Below are 21423 nucleotides of genomic sequence, written 5' to 3'. Positions count from 1 at the left end.
TACTTAAGCGTCCATACCCCATTGTCCGCTTGTAGGACACACACTTTGACCTCGACTCAGAGCCAGTTCTTGAGCTTGCTAATTCGCTCTTTGGAGCATGATGACCTTTCCTCCTGCCGGCCTGGATTACGCGGCTGACACTGGACAGTAAATCAAACTCTCACTGCAAAGATGTAAATTATATCCGATAACAATACGACTGTAAGCTCAAAACAAAGGCTGCTTGGTCTTGTGAGGAATGTGATGAAAGTACTCGAGGACTGAGACAATCTCACACACAGACACACACACTGCAGGGATTCCATCACACATTCATCTGGTTTATCTTGTTTATCTCATTAAGATAATGGATTGAAAAACAGAGGGTGTTCCCTGAGTTCAAGACCTCTAGATTACTGCTGGAGGATGATTCAGTACATCCTTCTTTATCCTGCTTGATTAATTTCTTCCTCCCATCTTTCTCCTTAACCCTGATAGACTGTATTACTATGTGCATTCTGGATAAATAGAAAAACAAGTTGAAGAATCAAGACCTAAATGCACTAAAATAGATCAGAGGCGCATTTGGTTACAATAAGAGTAATGTTAACATTCAGTAAGTTTTCCAGTGCTCACAATCATACAAATAGATGCAGGCCAAATCTAATAGGTTACTTGCACCTCTAATCATGACATAAAGATTATAGTACAAAACTCATAGATATGTTTATTCAAAAGCATTAAAATAAAGAATACTAGAGCACCAGACAAATATATTGAGTAGTATCTATGCTTGTGGAGGTTGTTGCCAAACAATACCGTATGCAGATTTGAATTTCTATCATTACTCTCTTCTCCATCTCGCCCAATCCTCTTTTCCACTCTGATAAATCCTGTCTTAAATCCCACCCGGGTTTCGTTGTTTAGCCTTTCTCAGTGTCACTGGCCTCTTGTGCTCCAAGAGAGCAAGAGGCTCTCCTAAGAGGCTTACCTTAGGCTGCTAATAGACTTTACAGAGGTGGAGCCATTTTAGGTGGAACAAAGAGGAGAAAAGAGAGGGTAAAAAATGAAAGAGACGCACACTAAGACTAAAGGAAGAGAAGAGATCGAGTATCTGAGCGAGTGCTTACGTTCCTCGTTTATCTAGCATTTCTTGGGTTATTTTACTGGATTTTGCCAGAGAAACTCTGCTTCATCGTTCCACCGATCCATCCATCTGTGCAACTGTCCAGCTGGCTCTGTGATGTAACTGTGAGGAGGGGTCACGGCTGACAAATTAATCAACGGAGAAAGCATGAGAGAAGAGGAGGGAAAGAACTTCCCAAGCAGCTGCAGGACTATTGAGCCCAGAGCTATGCATCTGCAGTAGCAATGTACTGCAGGGCTGCTGTCACTGGTTAGCTGGCATCACCCAGAGACCCTCAGAGAAAGGCTGAGAGATCCACACCTGTTGTGAAGAATTGGACTGAGTCTGTAGGTGTTAGGTAGTAGGGCTGACACCTACCGGGTCAGTGCGAGGGCTAAATGTGAAGATGGACCATCGTAACTCATCTTCCTCAATCAATGTAATGTATCTCCACTTACTTTAATTACAAGTCATTGTCTGACTCACCTGCTGTGGGGTTCACTGAGGGAATGGGCATGAGTCTTGTAATCACGGTAGAGAGAAGCAAGGTCGATTGAGGTTAAATCAACGTCAGTAACGACTGACCGGCAGGCCGTTATCTGTGTGTTAATGTGTCCGGTGTGTTATCCGTGTGTGTTAATGTGTCATGTGTGTAACACCCCGTACAGTTTGGTGCACTTTTTTTTGTGTTCACTTTGCATGTTATCTATATGTGTACATACGTAAGGCACATGTTGCGTGATCCTTATGTAAGTACAGTTTCATTAAATATGAAAAAATAACTTCTGTATGTTTATCTCATTTGCTCAAGTTGGCACATATATGTACATCAGTGTTACAGGTGCTTTACAGATTTGGAACAAGAAGTGTGTCACATCCTTCTGAAACACTGATCCAGAGTCTGATTCACGGTTTCACAGAACTGTACAGATCAGCGAGGCTGGCTGATGACATTAAGAGGAATTATTCCAGGGCCAGAGATTATTCCTTTCACATTAATGATAGCTCCCTGATAATGCTCCATTCCCTCTAGCGGCTAACCAACTCCTCCTCTGAACTCTCCAGCCTGACCACAGTTGAACACTAAAGTCCTCCAGAAATCCACTAAAGAACGCTACCTTTTCTCATTGGCCTCAACATTGGCCACGATGGAAAAATGTCATGTTTAAAAGTGACACAAAAAGAGCCAGATCACATTTTAGCACCCTTGAGTTTTCTTTCTTTCTTTTTTAATGCCTTGCAAATTGGTAGATTTGATAACATCTGTCTAGGTGCATTGTTTTTAAAAATATTTGAATTAAACTTTTCTTAAAGTTTTCTTTCCCGTCAATTAGCAGAAGATTGCATAATGTGTCGGTATTTCGGGCCCTCACCCGAGTGCTAGAGTGCGGCTAACTGAAGCTGTTCCTCAGCATAAATCTGTCTACAGCCAAATCCATTTAGTTCCTGTTTACACAGGAACAGGACTTTGCTAGCTGTGTCACCTCCTCTTGTTGAGCCACATCAGCAAACAGGGGAATAGTTAGCCCATGTCATGCAGCTAACTCCATTAAGCAGATGACTAATCTCTAAGGAGCGACACACACACACACACACACACACACACACACACACACACACACACACACACACACATTCAGAGTTACCAACACACTAAACACACTTACAAACAACCAGACAGTCAACTTAGCTCAGTTCAGTTCACTTTCGTCTTATTAATGATTTTTCAGGGGGAGCTTTGACTTAGCGTGGCTTTGTGAACCCGGTGTCCTTGCCTGACAGGATAGTTTAAAGAGAAGATCAGGTCTGTTCTCCATATGTAGTGGGGGTCAAAAAGATTACAAAATGTTGCCCTTGTCCCCTTTGGACTGCTCTGAGGTACTGCTGGTATAAATGCAACAGTTGCGGAAGAAACAATGATGTGTGGAGATTGAGAGCGTAGAAGCTGCTTAATAATCGGCCTTAGCTAATTGCGGTCACCTTATTTTCACAATCGGTGTGTTTACATCCATTAAAATAATTGCACATTACATGGTTATAACCATACTTTTGTTATTTATAAATAACTATTCAAGTAATCCTTGTTTTTTGAAAAAATTAAAAAACAGTATGGTAATTAATATTAAATATGCATGCAGTATATGTGTTAAGCCATTTCTATGTCTACTTCCAGATCCAGAGAGACTGTGCCATGTGCTACTGCTGTCTTAATGTAATATATGCCTTCTTGAAGAACTTAAGATGCTATAAGACCCTTCATTTTATTCTCAATGTTGGCAAATACATCTAAGTTTATATTAGACATGATTCAGATAAAAAATAATATTTACAGAACATTGTCCAGGCACTGCTGTGTCTGTGTTTTTCCACATAGTGGCACTGCATGAATGACAAACATCAACATGTTGGGAGCTCACAATGTAATTCTGCAGACTCGACACTCTTGACACTTGCTAATTGTCTCTTGGAATTATAAAGTATTCAATAAATGACCATGAATGGGATGAAGCTCTCACTTTTCTGCGGCACAGATATGTGTAGCTGCAGGGTTTCAGCAGCACGGTGTCTCAGAGAGGGAGGAAGGGAGATATAGGGAGGAACACTGAATACACAGCTGGTTAAAGATGATCACATGACCACATTTGAAATGTTGTTGTATGGAGATTGGTTCATGTGGAGAATGGAGAATCCGCCACTATTTGCTAGGATTGAGTGTACGAGGTTACCACATACACATACACACACACACACACACACACACACACTCACAAACACACACACACAAACACACACACACACACACACACACACACACACACAGTGTAGTTATTTCTGTGCTGGCTGACCTACTAATATTAACATGTAGTGCATGCCTGCTAGGCTCATGAGGTTGCATCCTCTCTCTCTCTCTCTCCCTCTCTCTGTCTCTCGCTCTCCCTCTCTCAGTCTCTCTTTCTCTCTATGTCTCTGTACCCCATTTTTAACTTATTCTGTTCTTTCTTCTTTTTTTGGGTCTATCTTTCAGTTATTTGCTGTGTGATTTTGTAAATGTGGCATTAGATTCTATCTTTAACCTCACATTATTATGTTATGAGCCATATGAGCCAACACGCCTGTGGCTATCCCAGATGTATGAATGTATTTATATGTGTGTGTGTTTGTGTGTGTGTACATCTCCATCTGTTCCTTGCCAAACACAGAAGGACTCTCAGGACAGCGAGCTTATCACAGAAGCCAAGGCTTTTGGAAAACTGGCACTTGACCCACAGCTGACACTTTGAAAACATAAAAATAACGTCCTGGTTTTTACAGAAGAATACATGAGTTTTCATATATATATTTTTAGGCATCACTTTCCTCATTTCATGAGAGCTCTTACATTTAGTCTTTACTCTAACACTCCTGGGAATAACTCTTAGGCCCACAGCAAATGTTTATTCAAAGGAAATATAGGAGCTAGGGTAGTTGGCCTCAATGTTGGAAGAGTAATAATATTCCTGATGTTCAGTGAAAAAACGAAATCGTATAGTTTCCTCCATGAAGTTCACGTGTAAATAAAGAACACTTTCTAGAAATGTAATGTACAGAGAGATTTGAAGCTGTGCAACATGCTCAGCACATCAGTTATTAATTCATTATTGATGCATTACACAGAACACACACAAAGTTGTACATGTGTAATTTTGTGCATAAGCATTTTTTCGAAGACAAGTCCCTGCTGTGCTCAGAATAACCTTTCATGGCGTTGCATTATTTATATGACTTGTCTACCTGCATCAGCTTCTAGACTTAATTGGCTCCTCCAGGCTTCTATCCTGTATCTTTTGGAACCAGTACTGATTACCAGCTTCAAATGTAACGTGGGCCGTCGTCTTGGGTTGTGGATTGATTCAACTTTGTGACAATTCCTGACGCCTCACCGCCGGTGACCTTAGAATCGCCCTCCGTTTGCTCGCTCCCCTCGCCTCACTCTCTGCTCTCTCGTGCTACGTCTCCCCCTCGCTCTGCCTTCTTCTCGCTCATGCTGTGTTGTTTGTTTCCCAGTCGAGGTGAGAAGTGGCAGACAACCACAGAGAGACTACTGTGCATGTTTGGCTCTGTGTTCCTGTGTGTACGATGGCCCAGATGGCCCAGCCGCCAGCATCCAGAGCCTCGGGTTGAAGTGTGCGCTCAAACTTGTTTGACTTTCTCTGCCCTTTAGCTCCCATAAATCCTTCCATCTCTTCTTCTCACATTGCTGTTCTAAAATAAAATATATGGACACATTCACGCACAAGTGGAACTTCCTCACTCTCTCGTTGTGGTTTTAAACCATATGAAGTGTTAAATGTTTGACCAAATATTGAAGTGAGAATCTAATGTGTGATAAACTGTGACCAAATATGCTGACTTGGGATTTCTTTGGCAAACGTATAGTTTGGTAGTTGTCATAATAGTATATTAGTATATTTAATGTAGCAGTGTGCACATTGTATTTACCTCGATATTTACAGTACACAGATGAAAAAAGTAACATGTTTTATGGACTGTATATTCATTTAAGCTTGAACTTATCCAGGTGTTAAATTAGCCATGTTTGTTAGTTCAGCTGGATAAAAGGCTCATTGGCTGCTCTTAAGTACCGTTAAATCGCACAATTACACTACAAATAACTGGATACAGAGACGAGCCAACACCTAAGGCCATCGCTCAGACTGACTGAAAAAGGGCAACCATCTCATTCATTTTAATTAGGCCATCCAGGCAACCCAGCAGGGGTCCACACACAGGCTCCAGCAAAACAAATGCAGGGTCGTCTCGCATAAAAGTTGAACCTGTCCTCCTGTAAGGCCTTGCAGTGGCCAATCAAATACATGCCTGGTAGATCACTTTGTACCTTAATGGTGGAGTGTACTGTTCACCTGCAGTAATATCATTACTGCCATGATATTGTCATAATATTTCATCTCTCGCTGGTTCTTAAACTAACAGCCCCCCAGCATCACCGCCCTGTGCATTAGTGTAAACGCAGGGCTGTTTTCGGTATGAACGGCTGCACCAACTGTGTTGTGTTCAAATGTCAGTTGACCAAATCACCCCATTAATGTGTGTCTGTGTGTGTGTGTGTGTGTGTGTGTGTGAGTGTGTGTCTGTGTTTGGAAAATCATTGCCTGTGACTCCGGATGATGTAACAACGTTGTCTCTGCCTCACCCATTCACTCTTTATGTCTCTCTACCCGGCTCTCTTCATCAATGTTATATTTAGTCACACATCTGAATCAATCTTCACTACCTCGTACAATACTGTACTCCACGCCTCTTCGCTCTTTGTATCTCTGTGTGTGTGTGTGTGTTTTTAGTGATATGTAACTATACAAGGCGGAGCATCACTGCAGCAGGTAGAGAGAGAGAGAGAGAGAGAGAGAGAGAGAGAGAGAGATGTTTAATCCTCCCTCCACCTCTGTGTACAGGTCTCTCCTTCTATTTCTCTTTCTTTCTGTCTCTCATTGATCTTGCTGTTGAGAGGCTGGCCAAGAGAGGCAGTGGAGCGAAGCAAGGGAGAGTGAGCAAGCCAGGGAGAGAGAGAGAGCGAGCGAAAGAGAGCGGGAGAGAGGGAGAGAGAGAGAGAGAGAGGGAGAAGGGGAGCGATGGAACGAGAGAAACTCATACAGATAGAGAGAGAGGAGATAGAGGACTGGGACTGCTGCTACAGAGGAGGACAAGAGAGACCACATCCATACTAACACACACACTTGCGCGCAGACACACATACACACATGCATGCACACACACCCAGACAGACTGACCCGTACATTCTGACAACAACAACACACTGAAAACACAAACACATGTGTTGACAGATTCACACACACACACACACACACACACACACACACACACACACATACACACACAGAAGCAAACACTGACGGTGACCATGTTGCTCCCTGCATCCTGACCAGCAATGAGGATTACACAGATGAAGATGATGATGAAGATAAGAGCAGTGAAGAGTGCAAGGGAGAGGACGTCGGCCTGCCACAGCTGAGGACCGTAGCCAGGCGGGAGGGGGGGGGGAGGCTGGCCAGGGGGCGGTGGAGGGGTGGGGGGTGGGGGGTGGGTGGCAGAGTGGGGGATTGTGGGATGGGGGGGTTGAAAGAACGCATGCATGTGCATGTGTGCGCGTGTATGTGGATGTGTGTGAGTGTGAAATGTGTGTGTGAGTACTAGGATGACCCCCCAGCGCGGGACCAGCTAGCTAACGTTAGCCACATGTTGTGCCACTGCAAAGTAGCATGCACCAACAACACCATATCTCTGATGTTTGGATGCAAGGTAGGTAGAAAGCTGTGTGCATGTGTGTGTGTGTGTGTGTGTGTGTGTGTGTGTGTGTGTGTGTGTGTGTGTGTGTGTGTGTGTGCATGTGTGTGTGTGAGAGAGAGAGAGAGAGAGAGAGAGAGAGAGAGAGTGACATGCAGAGGGTAAAGATAAAGTAATGGACAGTGAGAGAGAGTGTGAGAGTGAGAAAGACACTGACTAAGGCAAATGTGCTGATAGAAGGAAAGAGGTAATGACTAACCTTGTCAAGGGGCTCAGAGAGAGAGAGAGAGGGGTTTTCTTTGTGTTCTGCTGTACATCTTCAACGTAAACCTTTTGGTGTCTGATGCTTCATTAATTTGAATTCACCTGTAAAAGTTATTTAAGTTAAAAAAAAATATATACACTTTTCAGAAACTTAATATATATATTTATATATATATACATATATATATATATGTATATATATAACGTTTTTGAAAAGGTGTCTTTTTCCATTTTAATTATTTGTGTTACTTTATAAAATCCATTTGTGGCATAACTTTTACAGGTGAATTACTTTCATATGCAAGTCAGCTGTGTGGGATTGTTTATGCCACTGGATAGTGTAGCACTGTTGCACAGAAGCTCTTAGACTTAAGCTCTGCAGCTAGTGGAGTTTGCATGTCCGTCCTGTGTTAGCGTTGGTGCTTTTCTTCCCACAATCCGAGGTTGTGGAAGTTTAGGTCTGTTGGAAGCTCTGCATTGTACGTACAATAGCTCTTATGTAAGAAACCCTGTTGCAAAAAAAACCTAAATTAAATAAATATAACATTCCTCTGCACATCCCTCTCTGGATTAAATTCAGTCCTTCTATCATGAATGTGAAAACTGTAGCCTCAGTCTTGACAGATCTTTGGTATCTCTAACTCATTATTAAATAACTATCACCACATCCCTTACGAGCATACTCACTAATTACACAACACCAGGCCTAAGTGAAAGAGCTCAGGCTAAAATTGGCAATCATCATCTTGCAAAGTACTCTGAAACTGTTGAGTGGAAAATCAACACATGAAATATTAAAGTTCCACCTTGAGCGCTTAAGGAACTGTGCCTTTGATGTGGAGAAACTGTTGGTACCCACCGTGCTGCATCTTTGAAGAGCCATTAAACACACAGCTAACCCAAAAGATGGCTTCATAGCTGGCTTTTTAAACTTGTCCAAATGGTGTAGTAAAAACTGGACATGAGCTTGGGAATCAGCGTGAGAGACGCACAGAATGAATAGGGCGATATATATATTTAGAAAATGTACATTTATGTTTTGTTTGACTGATAACCAAATATACCATCTTCATACTAGCGAGGGTGGTGTGAGCAGACTTTCTGCAACCGACAGTCCTGTGATATAAGAAGAGGCACCATTGGACTGAGTGTATCTATGTATCCGAGCATGCATTGCTATGCTGTTGTCCCGTTCAGCAGTTGGGGCATATTAAACTGTGTGGACCTCACTTCTGTCCTATCAGATCACCTCACCATGACAGCCTGCTAGATAGAGGCAGGCCGAGAGACAACTGTTTGGCTGGAGCTATCGAGAGAGAGAGAGAGATTTTGTCCTCTACAAGTACAGCTGGCCAGTGTGTCCTGAGGACAATAAGAAGTTGCTCAGAGCTTTTTTTGAGAGATGGTTGTGTTGGTCTCCACTGCACTGTATTGTGTATATCCAAACCTCAGGAATGGCTTGGGTTGATGTCTAATTCATTCACATGTGGCTGTATCTTTTTTGTTTATGCCTTGCTTGGAATATGTAAAGCAAATTTTGTAACACAATAGTGCAGAATTATGTCCCCTATGTAAACATAACCCATTCTTATTTGACATGGAGTTAACAGCCAATTGCTTATCTTTGAACAAAGTTAGCATTTGCTTCGCCTGTGTTCCAGTGGTTTCTGATGAAAAGTGTTTAGGCAGCTGCAGGAAGTGTTGTCTTTGCATTGACACAAACACAATTCAAGTAACAATTCAAGTGTAACTGTATATCTCTAACAATATGGAAAAAGACAAATGCTAATAGATTCCCTGTTGAGTGGATGACATACCTTGAAGTCATTCTCACTGTTCTTTTTACAAGGCAGAAATGAGAAAATATAATAACGCTGGTGTCACTAAAATAGTTTCAAATATTTGAGATGATGTTTGTGAAATGTACTGGACATCCCATTGTTATTATATGGTGTCACTCTTCCACACCAATTGGCAAGTAGAGTGGATAAGGTATGCTGAACTCTCTTGAGGATGCATCTACGCCCTTCTAGAGTCAGCAGACCCAGCAGGGTCATAGGATCTTTAGGAGGAGATATGTCAACAGTATAAGCCATTTTGAAGTGGGAAACATCATCTGAATTTGTGAACCTGAAGAATAATTTGAGATGAAGTTCAGTAGTGTGTAGTGTGTTTTTAGAATAGGTGAAACATATTAGCACATATAGGCCAAAAAAAACTGCATTGCTTTTGCCCAAAAACTACATGGGATGAGCGTAACATGGGCATATCTGTGAAGGGGAGACTTGCAGGTACCATAAATGTATGTATTGTATGTACCGGAATTGATTAGCTGAATTCAGTCATCAAAATGGATCAAATCAAAAGGACGCTGGACCCGTAGAGTGAGCATTCACTGCCACAGAAAACATAAAGTTTGATTCAAATCACATGTGAAAGTACTGTAACAAGAGAGAAAAGCATAACAGACAGTTTCAACACACACACAATGCACAGAGGGGAGAGGAGAGTGCACGTGGTGAGCATGAGCATGAGCAGTAATGTGTCCATTGCTGAGGATGTGTAAGTGACTGAGAAGATAAATCAAACATACCTTAACTAGGTCAGGTGTTTTAACACATTCAAAATGGATGAATGTGTTCCTCTATCTCTACTCAGGTCTGTTTATTTTTACTGACTGAAGCCAGTTGAGGTTTTCTCCTTCTCGCATCTTTACAGATTTAACATATTTAAACTGTTAAGATTATATGTTTTAGATGTATTGAAGATATTCATGACTTTCAATTTAAACATTTAGAATAACTTTAATTGAGATTGGATTATTTTTTCAGTTGTTTCAAATAATACATTTTTTTCTATCACTTCATACTCGACATTTAAACAACATCAGCTTTTTGTTGATCTTACATTTCAATCTACGATACTGGTACAGAAAGCCTGCATTTGTTGTTTTCTTGATGATATTACATCACCATATAGTATCAGGCAGGTTCAGAGAAGACGGTGAGATGGAAGAAAAAAGGAATCAAAACATGCACTGGAGACAGATTTTATGATTATGCTTCAGAAATGTTTGATTTTTTTTTACGAAAGAACATGTGTCTATAATGCACAGACATTAAAAGTCAGATCATTGAATTGTTACAATTTCATTCAATCTTAGAAAAAGCAATTCCTTTGACAAAATGCGTCCTCTGACATTTGATGCTGCCTTTATGTTACTAAACCATTTGTATTTCTAAGTGTCACGTTTGCCTTTGTTGCTCAAATGAATCATCAGCTGTTTTCTGATGTTCTTGCTTTGGCTTTAAGTACTTTTGTACTTCATGCCAATAAAGCAGGAGAAAAAAAGAGCGTGATGAAAAGACATGAGAGAAGAGATGAAGGCACGTGTGTGTGTGTGTGTGTGTGAGTAGTCCCTTACGGCAGAGGATCCCCCTGCTCTTTCATATCTCACCAAGCGTGACTAACTGGCTTTACTGGCTTTACTCTGACACACACACACACACACAAACACACACAGATACAAGCATACACATAGACATGTACTAGGATGCTGAATCTGCTTCCGATCTAGTCACGTTTCTCTGGCTATGCAAGACTGGCTGACACACTAACACATGCCAGCAACAGTATGCATGCATGCATGTGTGTGTGTGTGTGTGTGTGTGTGTGTGTGTGTGGGTGTTTGTGTGCGTGTGTGCATGTGTGGGTGTGGGTGTGTGTGTGTGTATGCGTGTGAGTCTTAGTCTTCAGCAGGCTATTTGCAGGCACATTCCTGATTGAAGGAATACTCCACTCTTGCAAGCAGAAACACACACACACACACACATGCAGACACTGTGATGATGAAAGAGACATATTTGGTGTCTCTGACCATTCATGCATTCATTCAGAGGTGTTCTTGTGCCATAGGAAAATGAAACGCCAAATACTGCATTGTGGATTATGGCTGACTAGGTGTGTGTGTGTGTGTGTGTGCGCATGTGAGTGCAGAGGGCAGTAGCAGCAGTGTTGTGACAACAGCGTTAGCCAGGGTCTCTTCAGGGTCTTAGTGCCTGACCGTTCATCTGCCGCTTTCAAGATTATTTTGAGACATTTCTGACTAATTAGCGAGTCGACAGTGAATGAAAAGATCAGGCCGAGAGGCGGAGAGGAAAATGAAATGCGCCGAAAGTCATGAGACGGGTTCAGATCAGTTCATTTTGTCAGGGCAGTATTTACTCCCAATCCCGTTTCTAAATGAGGTTCAAGTATGCAGCAAGGGAGGCAGGGGGAGAGCACACACAGCCACGTCTATTTGAATTTGCAGGAATTAGCTGATAGTGTTCTGCACAGACTCTCCTGGGCAAAGCAGCAACCCACTCTCTGCCCCAAAACTACCTTTCAAGAATAGATTGTGCATCTTGTGGCTGACCAAGATAAGCCAGATGTGCTTCAATGTTTCACTGGTCTTGCTCTGATGTTCTTGCAGATGTTAAAGCGTGAGTTTGGAAACATCATGCGTTGATCTAATCACACATCTTGAATCAACAGGTATCAATCAATCAAGTATTTGGAATCAAGAATACTTCAGGTTTGACAGGAGCAATGCCGATAACATTTTCTGTTATTACATGACTCAAAATTGTGACCTGTTTTGACTTCTCCGTGTCAAAACTGCCTTATGATTCAAATAGCCTCTCAACTGGTGTATCTCTCCATAAATAAGCAAGTGTTCGGCTGTGGTGCAGTGAGAGGGACATGCAGCCAAATAGTCTTAGCATGTGAAGTGTCCCTTTAACCTTAAAGACAAGCTGTGAGTCCATTACCTGACATGAGTAACTATACTTCGATGGGTTGTTTTGCGAGCGCTCTATATTAGCTGCTTGTGTTTTTGCTGAAATTAAACTGTTATCTTGATGTTGATGAAATCAGAAAATGTGTCCCGTAGCCTTAAAAATCCTCCTTGAACTCATCAGCTTCTCTTTATCAGCGAGAAGCCAATTGGTTCATATTCAAATGGAAAAAATGAAAGAAGGTACATGATTTTACCCCGAGTCACCTTATCTGTGTACTTCCTGGAGGAAGCATTACGTGTACATTGCAGAGTCCTCTCAGCTGCTCAGCTCTGCGTAGTTGAGTCACCACAATGTCACAGATTCAAAACTGGCGAAGGACCCTTCGTCCCTCCCCCCTCAGCTCCACTTACTATCTCCACTTTATTCTGTCCAGTAAAGCAGAAAGAAACATCAAATATAATATTTTTCAAAAGATGAAGAGAAGCGAGGGAGAGTGCATGGGAATGGGCAATGAGACGGGGGAGAGGAAACAGCAAGAGGCACGATGAAGGTACAGAGAGATGAGCTGGAGAGAAAGAAACAGTAATTCCCTGAGGCAGGATCGTCTCCTGCTCACAATCCTCATTCAGTCTCATTTTGCCTAAAAACTTATTTTGTAAGTCAGCGTGTGTGTGTTTTTGTGTGTGACTGTTTGTGCATTTTCGGATGTACAGAACAGGAAGCTCAGGAAACAATTACTGCCATGCTGGGTGTACACCTGGTGTACACTATGTGCTTACACACAACTCTAGTAAAAAAAGATTCATTACACGCGCATGCACGCACACAAAGTCATACATGTACACACACTCTGCTATGCTCTCTGCAATTTCACGCTTTTTTTCTTTTTCAGCCTCACTAAATGTGTTCTGCTTCTGAACTAACTCGGTGTCTTCTTCTGTCTTTTTTCCCCCCTGCTTCTTTCCTACCTTCCTAAACCTTGTCCTCCTAACCATCTCTCTCCTCCTTGTCGTTTTTACGTTCTCTCTGTCACGGCCTTCCTTCCTCTCCTTTACCATCTTGCGTCCGCCTCCTCTTTCCTCTCTATAGAAGTACCGGTATCAAGAAGAGGAAGGGGCGTCGCCAGGTGCCCCAAAACTCCACCCACACCCCTGCCATCTGCACCCAATGGGAGTAGCCAGAGAGCTGAGGGATGGAGGGACCCTGGGGAGGGATGGAGGGACCCTGGGTAGGGATGGAGGGACCCTGGGGAGGGATGGAGGCACCCTGGGGAGGGATGGCGGGACCTTGGGGAGAGATGGAGGCACCCTGGGGAGGGACGGAGGTACCCTGGGGAGGGAAGGGGGTACCTGGAGGAGAGAGGGAGGGGGCGCCGGGACCATGGAGAGAGACAGGGAACGATCACTGGGGAGGGACGGATCTATCGGTCGCCGTGGTGACCTGCGGGGTGCGGAGCTGGTTCAGGTGGCGGAACGGCAGCTGAACCAGATTCAACACGTTCACGGATACGTCACTCACACACACATCACGCCTCCTCAGGTAACTAATGCTTTGGCTTTGTCACCAGTATGCCAGACACAGACACAGACACAGACACAGACACAGACACAGACACACACACACACACACACACACACACACACAAAACTGACACATTGTCAATCAGTTCCCCGTCACATCTGCCCTGTCTGCCAGCCTGTCTCTGTTTAAGAAAAACACACGCATGGCTCAGGGCTCACTGTTACATCACGTTACCCCAGGAAAGGATGTCTGTCTGTCAACCCATATCTCAAAATAACTTTGTGGAGGACCCAGATGTTACTGATGTTCTGTGAAACCTTTTGATTATGTTTTGACTCAAAGGCCCAATGGATCATTTCTGTGCTCATACATTTTGAGGTATATTCATACGTAACTAAGGTTGACTTAATCACAATTTAAACAACCATACATTTTTTTCTGCATTGTAAACAAAATATTAAACAACCTTTGAACCGTACCAGAGGAATACAACGTGTTTCTTGTTCTTGGTTCGTCGTGTCCAGTGTTTCTGTAAATCAATTTGGGAGCGACAGTATTTTCCAATCTCAACCCTGATTACAGTTTAAACTACAAATGTAGTTTTACATTCCTTTGGGAAATGTAGTCGCTGGCTGGATTATCTTTGGTGCATGGACGCAGGATTTTGACACCAGAGGGTTCACATCCCGCGTGTGGTTATGTTTGGCCAACAAAAGCACTTTGTTAAGGGGAAATGTTGTGGTTTCATTTAAATATTAGGAAATCAAACACTTAATTTCTCATCCTTCAAATCCCTGCTGTCTAGTCAAGATCAGGTCATTTGTTTCCCTCATCTTAATGAAGTGCTTGTGCTTAACAGGTATTTTATTGCAAGAGTGGAACTTAAAGGAAACATTCTTTGTTGTGGTGCTAGTCCGTCGTTTTTACAATTTGATTACAGACTTTCCCTTTCTCTCTCTTTTTTTGAATGTCACTGGATGAATTGCAAAATGATAATGCAGTCAAGCTTAAATTAAGCCTGTTTGTCATGGTCCTTGAAAAGATGACATTTTTAACCCAACAGCAGAGCTAAGCTTTACGTCCATTATGATTGTGTTGCAATGTCTACAGAGTTTGGTCTAAAATCTAATTGAGTGGCTTCAGAAATAGAAGCGGATGACTTGACAGTGTTGGTCAAGGTGGCAGAGGCAGACAGAAGCAAGGAGAGCTGTTTCAGTATGGCTCCAGACTTAGATGGGTCTCTTTTGAAAGTACTTCAAAGTCAAGGATACTGGCCTAAATATTCTTCTATGTACAAAGCCTTTCTTTATGCCAGGAGAATACTTTTGGGGAACTGTGCATGAAGGGATTCAGTCGAATCCTGGCCCCATTTTTTAGTAATGAGGCCCATTACTATCTCTGTTCTGCACTCGTTCTATGTCGGTCTGGCTCCCTCTCTCTTTGTCTCTCTTTCTTCCTCTTTGTCACCCTCTATCTCCCTCACACACACTCATATTAGCACAGCGTAGCCGGGTAATCGTTTTATTTTGGTTGATTGGTTGTATCTGTCTGCAGATTAGTGCTTACATCACTGTACTGCTCTGGCCACACACACACACACACACACACGGACACACAACCACACGGACACACACACACACACACATACACACACACGTACAAACATTTAATCGGTCAAACGGTATTACTGTTTTTTGAATTGTAGGTTTTAGTGGTGTTTGGTCAATCATAATTATGCCTTTTTGGGGGATCGACCCATAATCCTAACACATTTAATGTTATGGTCGTGGTGATCGAAGGGCCATTAACTCAGTGGTCTTTTTACTTAATTCTCTGTCATTCTTTCAAGAAAAAAACGTTGCAAGCCACAACCACTGGCGGTTTGACAGTAATATTAAAACAGATGACAGACAAATAAAAAATAGGATTTAAAATGGCCCAGGATTCTTCTGCTTCTTTGATTTCTGTCATGTCCTATGAGTCTTCTTTTGTATCACCCCCCACTAATATATCCTCCTTTTAAAATTCTGGCATGAGTGATCATCAAGTTGTTGTATTATTTTCATAAAATCATCTCTGAGTGTTGCCAGCAGTAGTGTGTGTGTGTGTGTGTGTGTGTGTGTGTGTGTGTATTGGGGTGAGTTACGGCAGCCGGCTCGCGCTGCAGGCAGTCATAGCTGAGGAGTGTGTGTATTAGTTTGAAGTCATTATATATTGTCATTCGTCTGTCTCTGAGTCAGTTGTTAGTCACAACGGCTTCAACATTTGTCTGCTAGAAAAGCCTTGGCCATAAATGAAGAGTATGTCACTGTGGTGGAGAGATGCTGGTGTGTAGCTCCACCTTGTGGTTGGTCACCACCTTCCCATCACTTCCGATCCATAAACATTTCACTGGGTTCACTTGAGGGGACACATGGTGTTGATACCGATGGATGGAATTTATTTGTTTATGTTTCCAGTCATCCATCCATCCAGCTTTCCATCATTGATCTCTGTTTACTGTACGACACCAATGTACAAAATAGTTCATTGTAAGCTTAGTAGCACCGAGGTCCCACTTGCTTAATGGTCATGACTTAGAGGTTTCGATATCCTCGCCCAGACCATCGTCATCGTCATCGTCATCCCTCTGTATTTAAACAGATCCGTTTCAGCTGCTCATCACCTCGATGACATAATCTGTGATCGGTGAGCGTGTGTGTTTCTGCTGGTGTATAAGAGTAGTTCAGGTTATTTTGAGAACTCCTCCCTCTCAAATGGTGTGTGTGTGTGTTGTTGTGTGTGCTTGTGTGAATGTGTGTGTGAAAACACAGGTGCTGGATCTGGCTTGCTTCTGTATGACAGATGGACCTGCCACCTTGTTCTCCCCATGTACATGTTCCTTCCTCTCTCTCTCTCTCTCTCTCTCTCTCTCTCTCTCTCTCTCTCTCTCTATCGCTCTTTCTCTCTCACACACTTTTCCGTAATTTATCTTAAGTGCACATTTGTGTTACTTCTCAATACATTAATAATGTATTAATAATGTATGCATATATACAGTATGTAACAAAAACAGTGTACTAAGGACTTATTTTCTTCTCCTTCTCCTTACAGTCAATATACAGTATATTAGTATATTGGAGTTAAATAGATGGATGCACCTAAAAAGACCTGACATGGTTATTAGCGTATATACATAAGCTATGGACATACATACTGTGTGTGTTCGTCTCATACAGCTGCATTGTTTCCCTTTTCTTTGTAAAAAATAGGTATGAATAATTATATTATAAATAACTGTCCCAGACTGCAGTGCACCTTACACACTAGTGTGCCACAGCGCATGTGTGTGTATGTGTGTGTGTTGCACCATGCTGAGCTTTGTCTGTACATCGTAGGTAGAATCACCCGAGGCTCCCTTTGATGACGAGGCGTGGCCTCACCCAGAGGGAGACAGGCTAAACGAAGTCCCAGCTCCACCTTTCTCCTCCCTCTATTCACACAGCCGCTCCTACTACCAGGTAACCCCGCCTCTGACCCCGTCGCATGCATTCATAGCTCTGTTCGTTTGTGACATGATGTCGGCTTTCAGCCGTTTCACGACTCGTCTGAAGTTCAGGTTTTATGAGCATGAAGTGATTTTTCATTAATTTCGTATGTTTTGTGAGACGGTTTCACAGATAACTCTCTGTGGGAATTGTTGTTCCTACAGTTGGTGTTGTTGTTGTTGTTGTTGTTGTTGTTGTTGTCACCTTTCTTCAAGAAAATAATGTGCAAGTGTTCCCTGTGGCATTTTAACATCAATAAATAGTTCATAAAACAGACAACCTCAATCCTCGATGCAAATGGGGCTAAAGTGCCAGAGGTCTTAGTAGCAGATGGTGCAAGGGAGGAAAGCTGCAGGGAAAATATCTTCATAACATGTTTATATTCGTATGAAAAGAGACTGAAGTGGAGGCAACCAGGAAGGAATTGGACAAGTTTAATATCCTCTTCAAGAAGCTTTAATTTAGAGAAACTATACCATTAATATGTGAGATGAAGTATATGCAACATATCCTTCGTTTATGCAGTCATATGCTGATTATGCTCATTGTGCTGACATTTAAAAATAAATTATACATGTTAGGGCTGGGCGATATGGAGAACATCAAACATCATAATATATTTGACAAAATACTTTGATATATATTAATATTGTAACGATATTGTAAGGTTTATCACTGGTGCTTTTAAGTGTTTACACAATGGGAAATTTTGATAATCAGTACTTTGCTTATACTGGATAAGTCAAATAAAACAACAGCTAGAAAATGACATCACTTTACTGTACTGCAGCCTTTATACCAGTAAACAACAACACGTATGCCACATTATGGTATTACGATATCCAACAACAAGAAGATATCTGGTCTCATATCACAATGTTAATATAATATTGACATATTACCTAACCCGACATGTAGCGTTTTTAAAAGACCTGTTCTGCAACATGCTCACTCCTTGCTTCTATTCACATTTTTTTTAACATAATTAAACATCATCATAACCTCTGTACCGCACTGATCTTCTGAAGCCAGAACCAACCAACGCAGCTATAATGTTTTTGTTTCTCTAAACTATGTAAACACAGAGCATGTTAATAGACCTGCAAGTGATCTCGTCATAATTTGAAAATCAGAACTGATTACGATGAAAAAGCATCACAAATTATTTATTTTGGGATCAAACTTATAGCCTTTAACCCACCATCTCATTAGCTCTGCCTAATTGTGCTAAGTCCTCTGTTTGAGTGTATTTTTAAGGATTTTATAAGTAGATACCAGTGGGAAGAGAACTGAGACGGTTTCCTCTTCCATCTCCTCTGGTCGTATAAGTTTATATAGTTTAGACTACATAGTTTAGATGTAGTCGCAGTTTGTAAACTGCAGGAGGCAGTAGAGGCAGAAGAATAACCATCATAGTACGTGGCACCTTCACAAATCAAGATATGACTGAATCAAATTGTTTAATAGCATGCACTATTACTGAATGTTTGAATAGTTCTGGTAAAGAGGCTCAATAAATGAAATAGCAGGGTTTATTGTTTCCAGTATTGGCATATGCGTTATACTGTTTATGGTCGACTGGATGCAGCCGACACTGCAGCAGTATAAGTGACTCCACCAACACAATTTATATCTACTGCAGAGACTGAATGAGGAGAAACAGTAAAAAAAAAAGCAACTGACTGCCTTTCTATAACACACGGACAGTAAAGCACACATGGACCACTCAGAGACCTTAGTGGCTCTTACTGTAGTCATTTAGCAAATGCAGATAATTAGGAAGGAAGGAAAGACAGAGATGGCTAGGGAGTGGCAAGAAATGGGATAAAGAGAGAATTACATGCAGACAGACGCAGAGACGGAGGGCAGATTTGTTGCTGAATGTTAATCAACCTGTCAGTCAGTCACATCACTCCTCCTCAATGAATCTTGTTTTCCTCCTGCTGATACAGCAATAGAAATTAAGAGTTAGTAAGACCTTTAGTCTGCATTTACTGTAATGTTGAACAGGTGTATAGTGACTGCCTCAGTATGGAGAACCACAAGGCTGAGTAAGCAATCAAACCAGCTACATGTGCATTCAACAAACGCCTAGTTTTTTGCTCTTCTCCTTGACTTTAATTATCTTTAAAAAAAAACATTGTCAGGATTATTTGCCCACATGTAGGGAGAGATATGGCTTGCACCGATGGACTTGAACCCATTCTGTAGATCCCCCAGGTGTTTTGATGTTTACTAAAACAACAGCATTGAACTAGCGTGACCGAACCCTTGGCTAACTGAGCAGCTTGCAGGTATTTAGATATTTAGAGCTATGATAGTCAATCACCCTAACAGTACAGAAAAGAAGGCGCAGCATCTAGTATTGCCTTAATTTGTGCCATCTCTTTGGAGGAAATTTATTTTCAGATGTTTGAACCTGCAATAAGATATTTTAGCCACTTGGGGTCAGCGGGAACTGTCATATTACAATCTTCTAGATTGACATGGTAGTTGCCAATGCACTGAGCAGCTACATAGTATCATTATCTTGCATTTAGAGTCCTGTTTTTGTCCACCTGGTGGATGTTAATCCAATATTCACTCTTCTCCACCAACTCATAAACTTCTATGTTCACCAGTTGCTTTGTCTGCAGCCTGGCTTCTAGCAGGTGGTGTACTTGCGCAGCCAAAATAAAAAAGTGTTATGAGAGAGGTGAAAGTGAACTACAACTATGAAGTTGCTGCTGGAAATGTATGGTAATTCTTTGTGTGTTTGTCAGCGACCCCTGTCAGTAATGTGATCCACTGTCATTATGAAAGTAGTGTGAAAAGAATAACGTGCGCTGCATAGCTCAGTAAAAAACCCAGCCCATCCCCAAACATGATCTAAGATGGAAAATATCAGTTCTGACCTATTGGGATTGAGCTGGTGCTTTGCAGTGCTTTATGTCTATTCCTCTATATCCCCAGTATTTACCAGGGGAGCTTATAGCTTTTCAAAATGGTCCTTACCAGAATCTGAACAGGATCTAATGGAAGGGCTGGCAGGGAGCCACAATGGTTAGGAACCACTGGAATAGATCGCAGTATAGATCTGCATGACGTCTGTTTAACAGTGTTTCCAGCTGCACCAGCATCCCTTTATTGTTGTTGACAACACAAAGTTAATGTTTTTATGAATGTATTGAGAGTAATGTTAAAGTTAAAGGTGAGCTAACACAAAAATAATAAATTATACAAAATCTTATGAAATTACAGTCGCTGCTAAACTTAGTAGGAATGAAGCCTCTGTATGTCTGTATCGGGGTACAACATGCATACCTGCATTGTTACTGCGTTGCAGGGTCAGGCTGTCCGGTGCCTGCTGAACTGGAATCCAGAATAGGTTGTGGGTGAATCTGTGATGGGGCCATGTCCAGGACAGCAGAAGCAGAACATCATTTGTTAAATAGAGTGAACACAGCATTTGTATACTTGGCTATCTATCATAGCCCGGCCTACCTGTAGGGGATGGAAGGGCAAAGTTGGCTCAGCAGTCAGACATTAAATATGCATGATGTGTGCTATTATTTAATTGGTCCTGAAATATTAATAGAGACGGTATTCACTGGCTGACATTTGACTTCAGACATAGAGAGAGAGAGGGGGGGGGGGGGTAGGGGGGGTAGTTGGATATAGCCAGTGTGTCACCGAATTGTCGCTGTCAGCTGATCTGTCAGTTTATTGTATTTTGTTGTCATGCTGACTAACTGCAGACACACAGGCTGTAGAGAGTGACTGGCAACTAATGATATGGTTCCAGTTGTAATTCATGCTCGCTTCTTACTGTGTGTTCACACTGCGGGCAACATGATTGATGTCTTGCTCAGTACTTTCTGATTGTGGGCGAGGTTGCTTCAGTGCTGTGTTCGGCAACCGTAAAGATAGTAATCACAACACATAT

General features: G+C 42.0%; 1 protein-coding gene across 3 annotated transcripts in view; it reads left to right on the top strand.

Moving 5' to 3' along the window:
• Positions 1–21423, top strand: part of LOC117729574 (disks large homolog 1-like) — a 94117-nt gene that overhangs the window by 7641 nt on the left and 65053 nt on the right. For 2 of the 3 annotated variants that reach the window (XM_034530788.1, XM_034530787.1), the window contains exon 5: positions 17349–17471. The exons of the other annotated variant lie outside the window; for it this stretch is intronic. In XM_034530788.1, coding sequence (XP_034386679.1) covers positions 17349–17471 — 123 coding nt within the window. The remainder of the gene's footprint in view (positions 1–17348; positions 17472–21423) is intronic. 3 annotated transcript variants of the gene reach the window in all.

Source organism: Cyclopterus lumpus, chromosome 4 (genome assembly GCF_009769545.1).
Source record: "Cyclopterus lumpus isolate fCycLum1 chromosome 4, fCycLum1.pri, whole genome shotgun sequence".
In the NCBI taxonomy this organism is placed as follows: Eukaryota; Metazoa; Chordata; class Actinopteri; order Perciformes; family Cyclopteridae; genus Cyclopterus; species Cyclopterus lumpus.
This window is presented reverse-complemented; position numbering and strand designations above follow the sequence as displayed.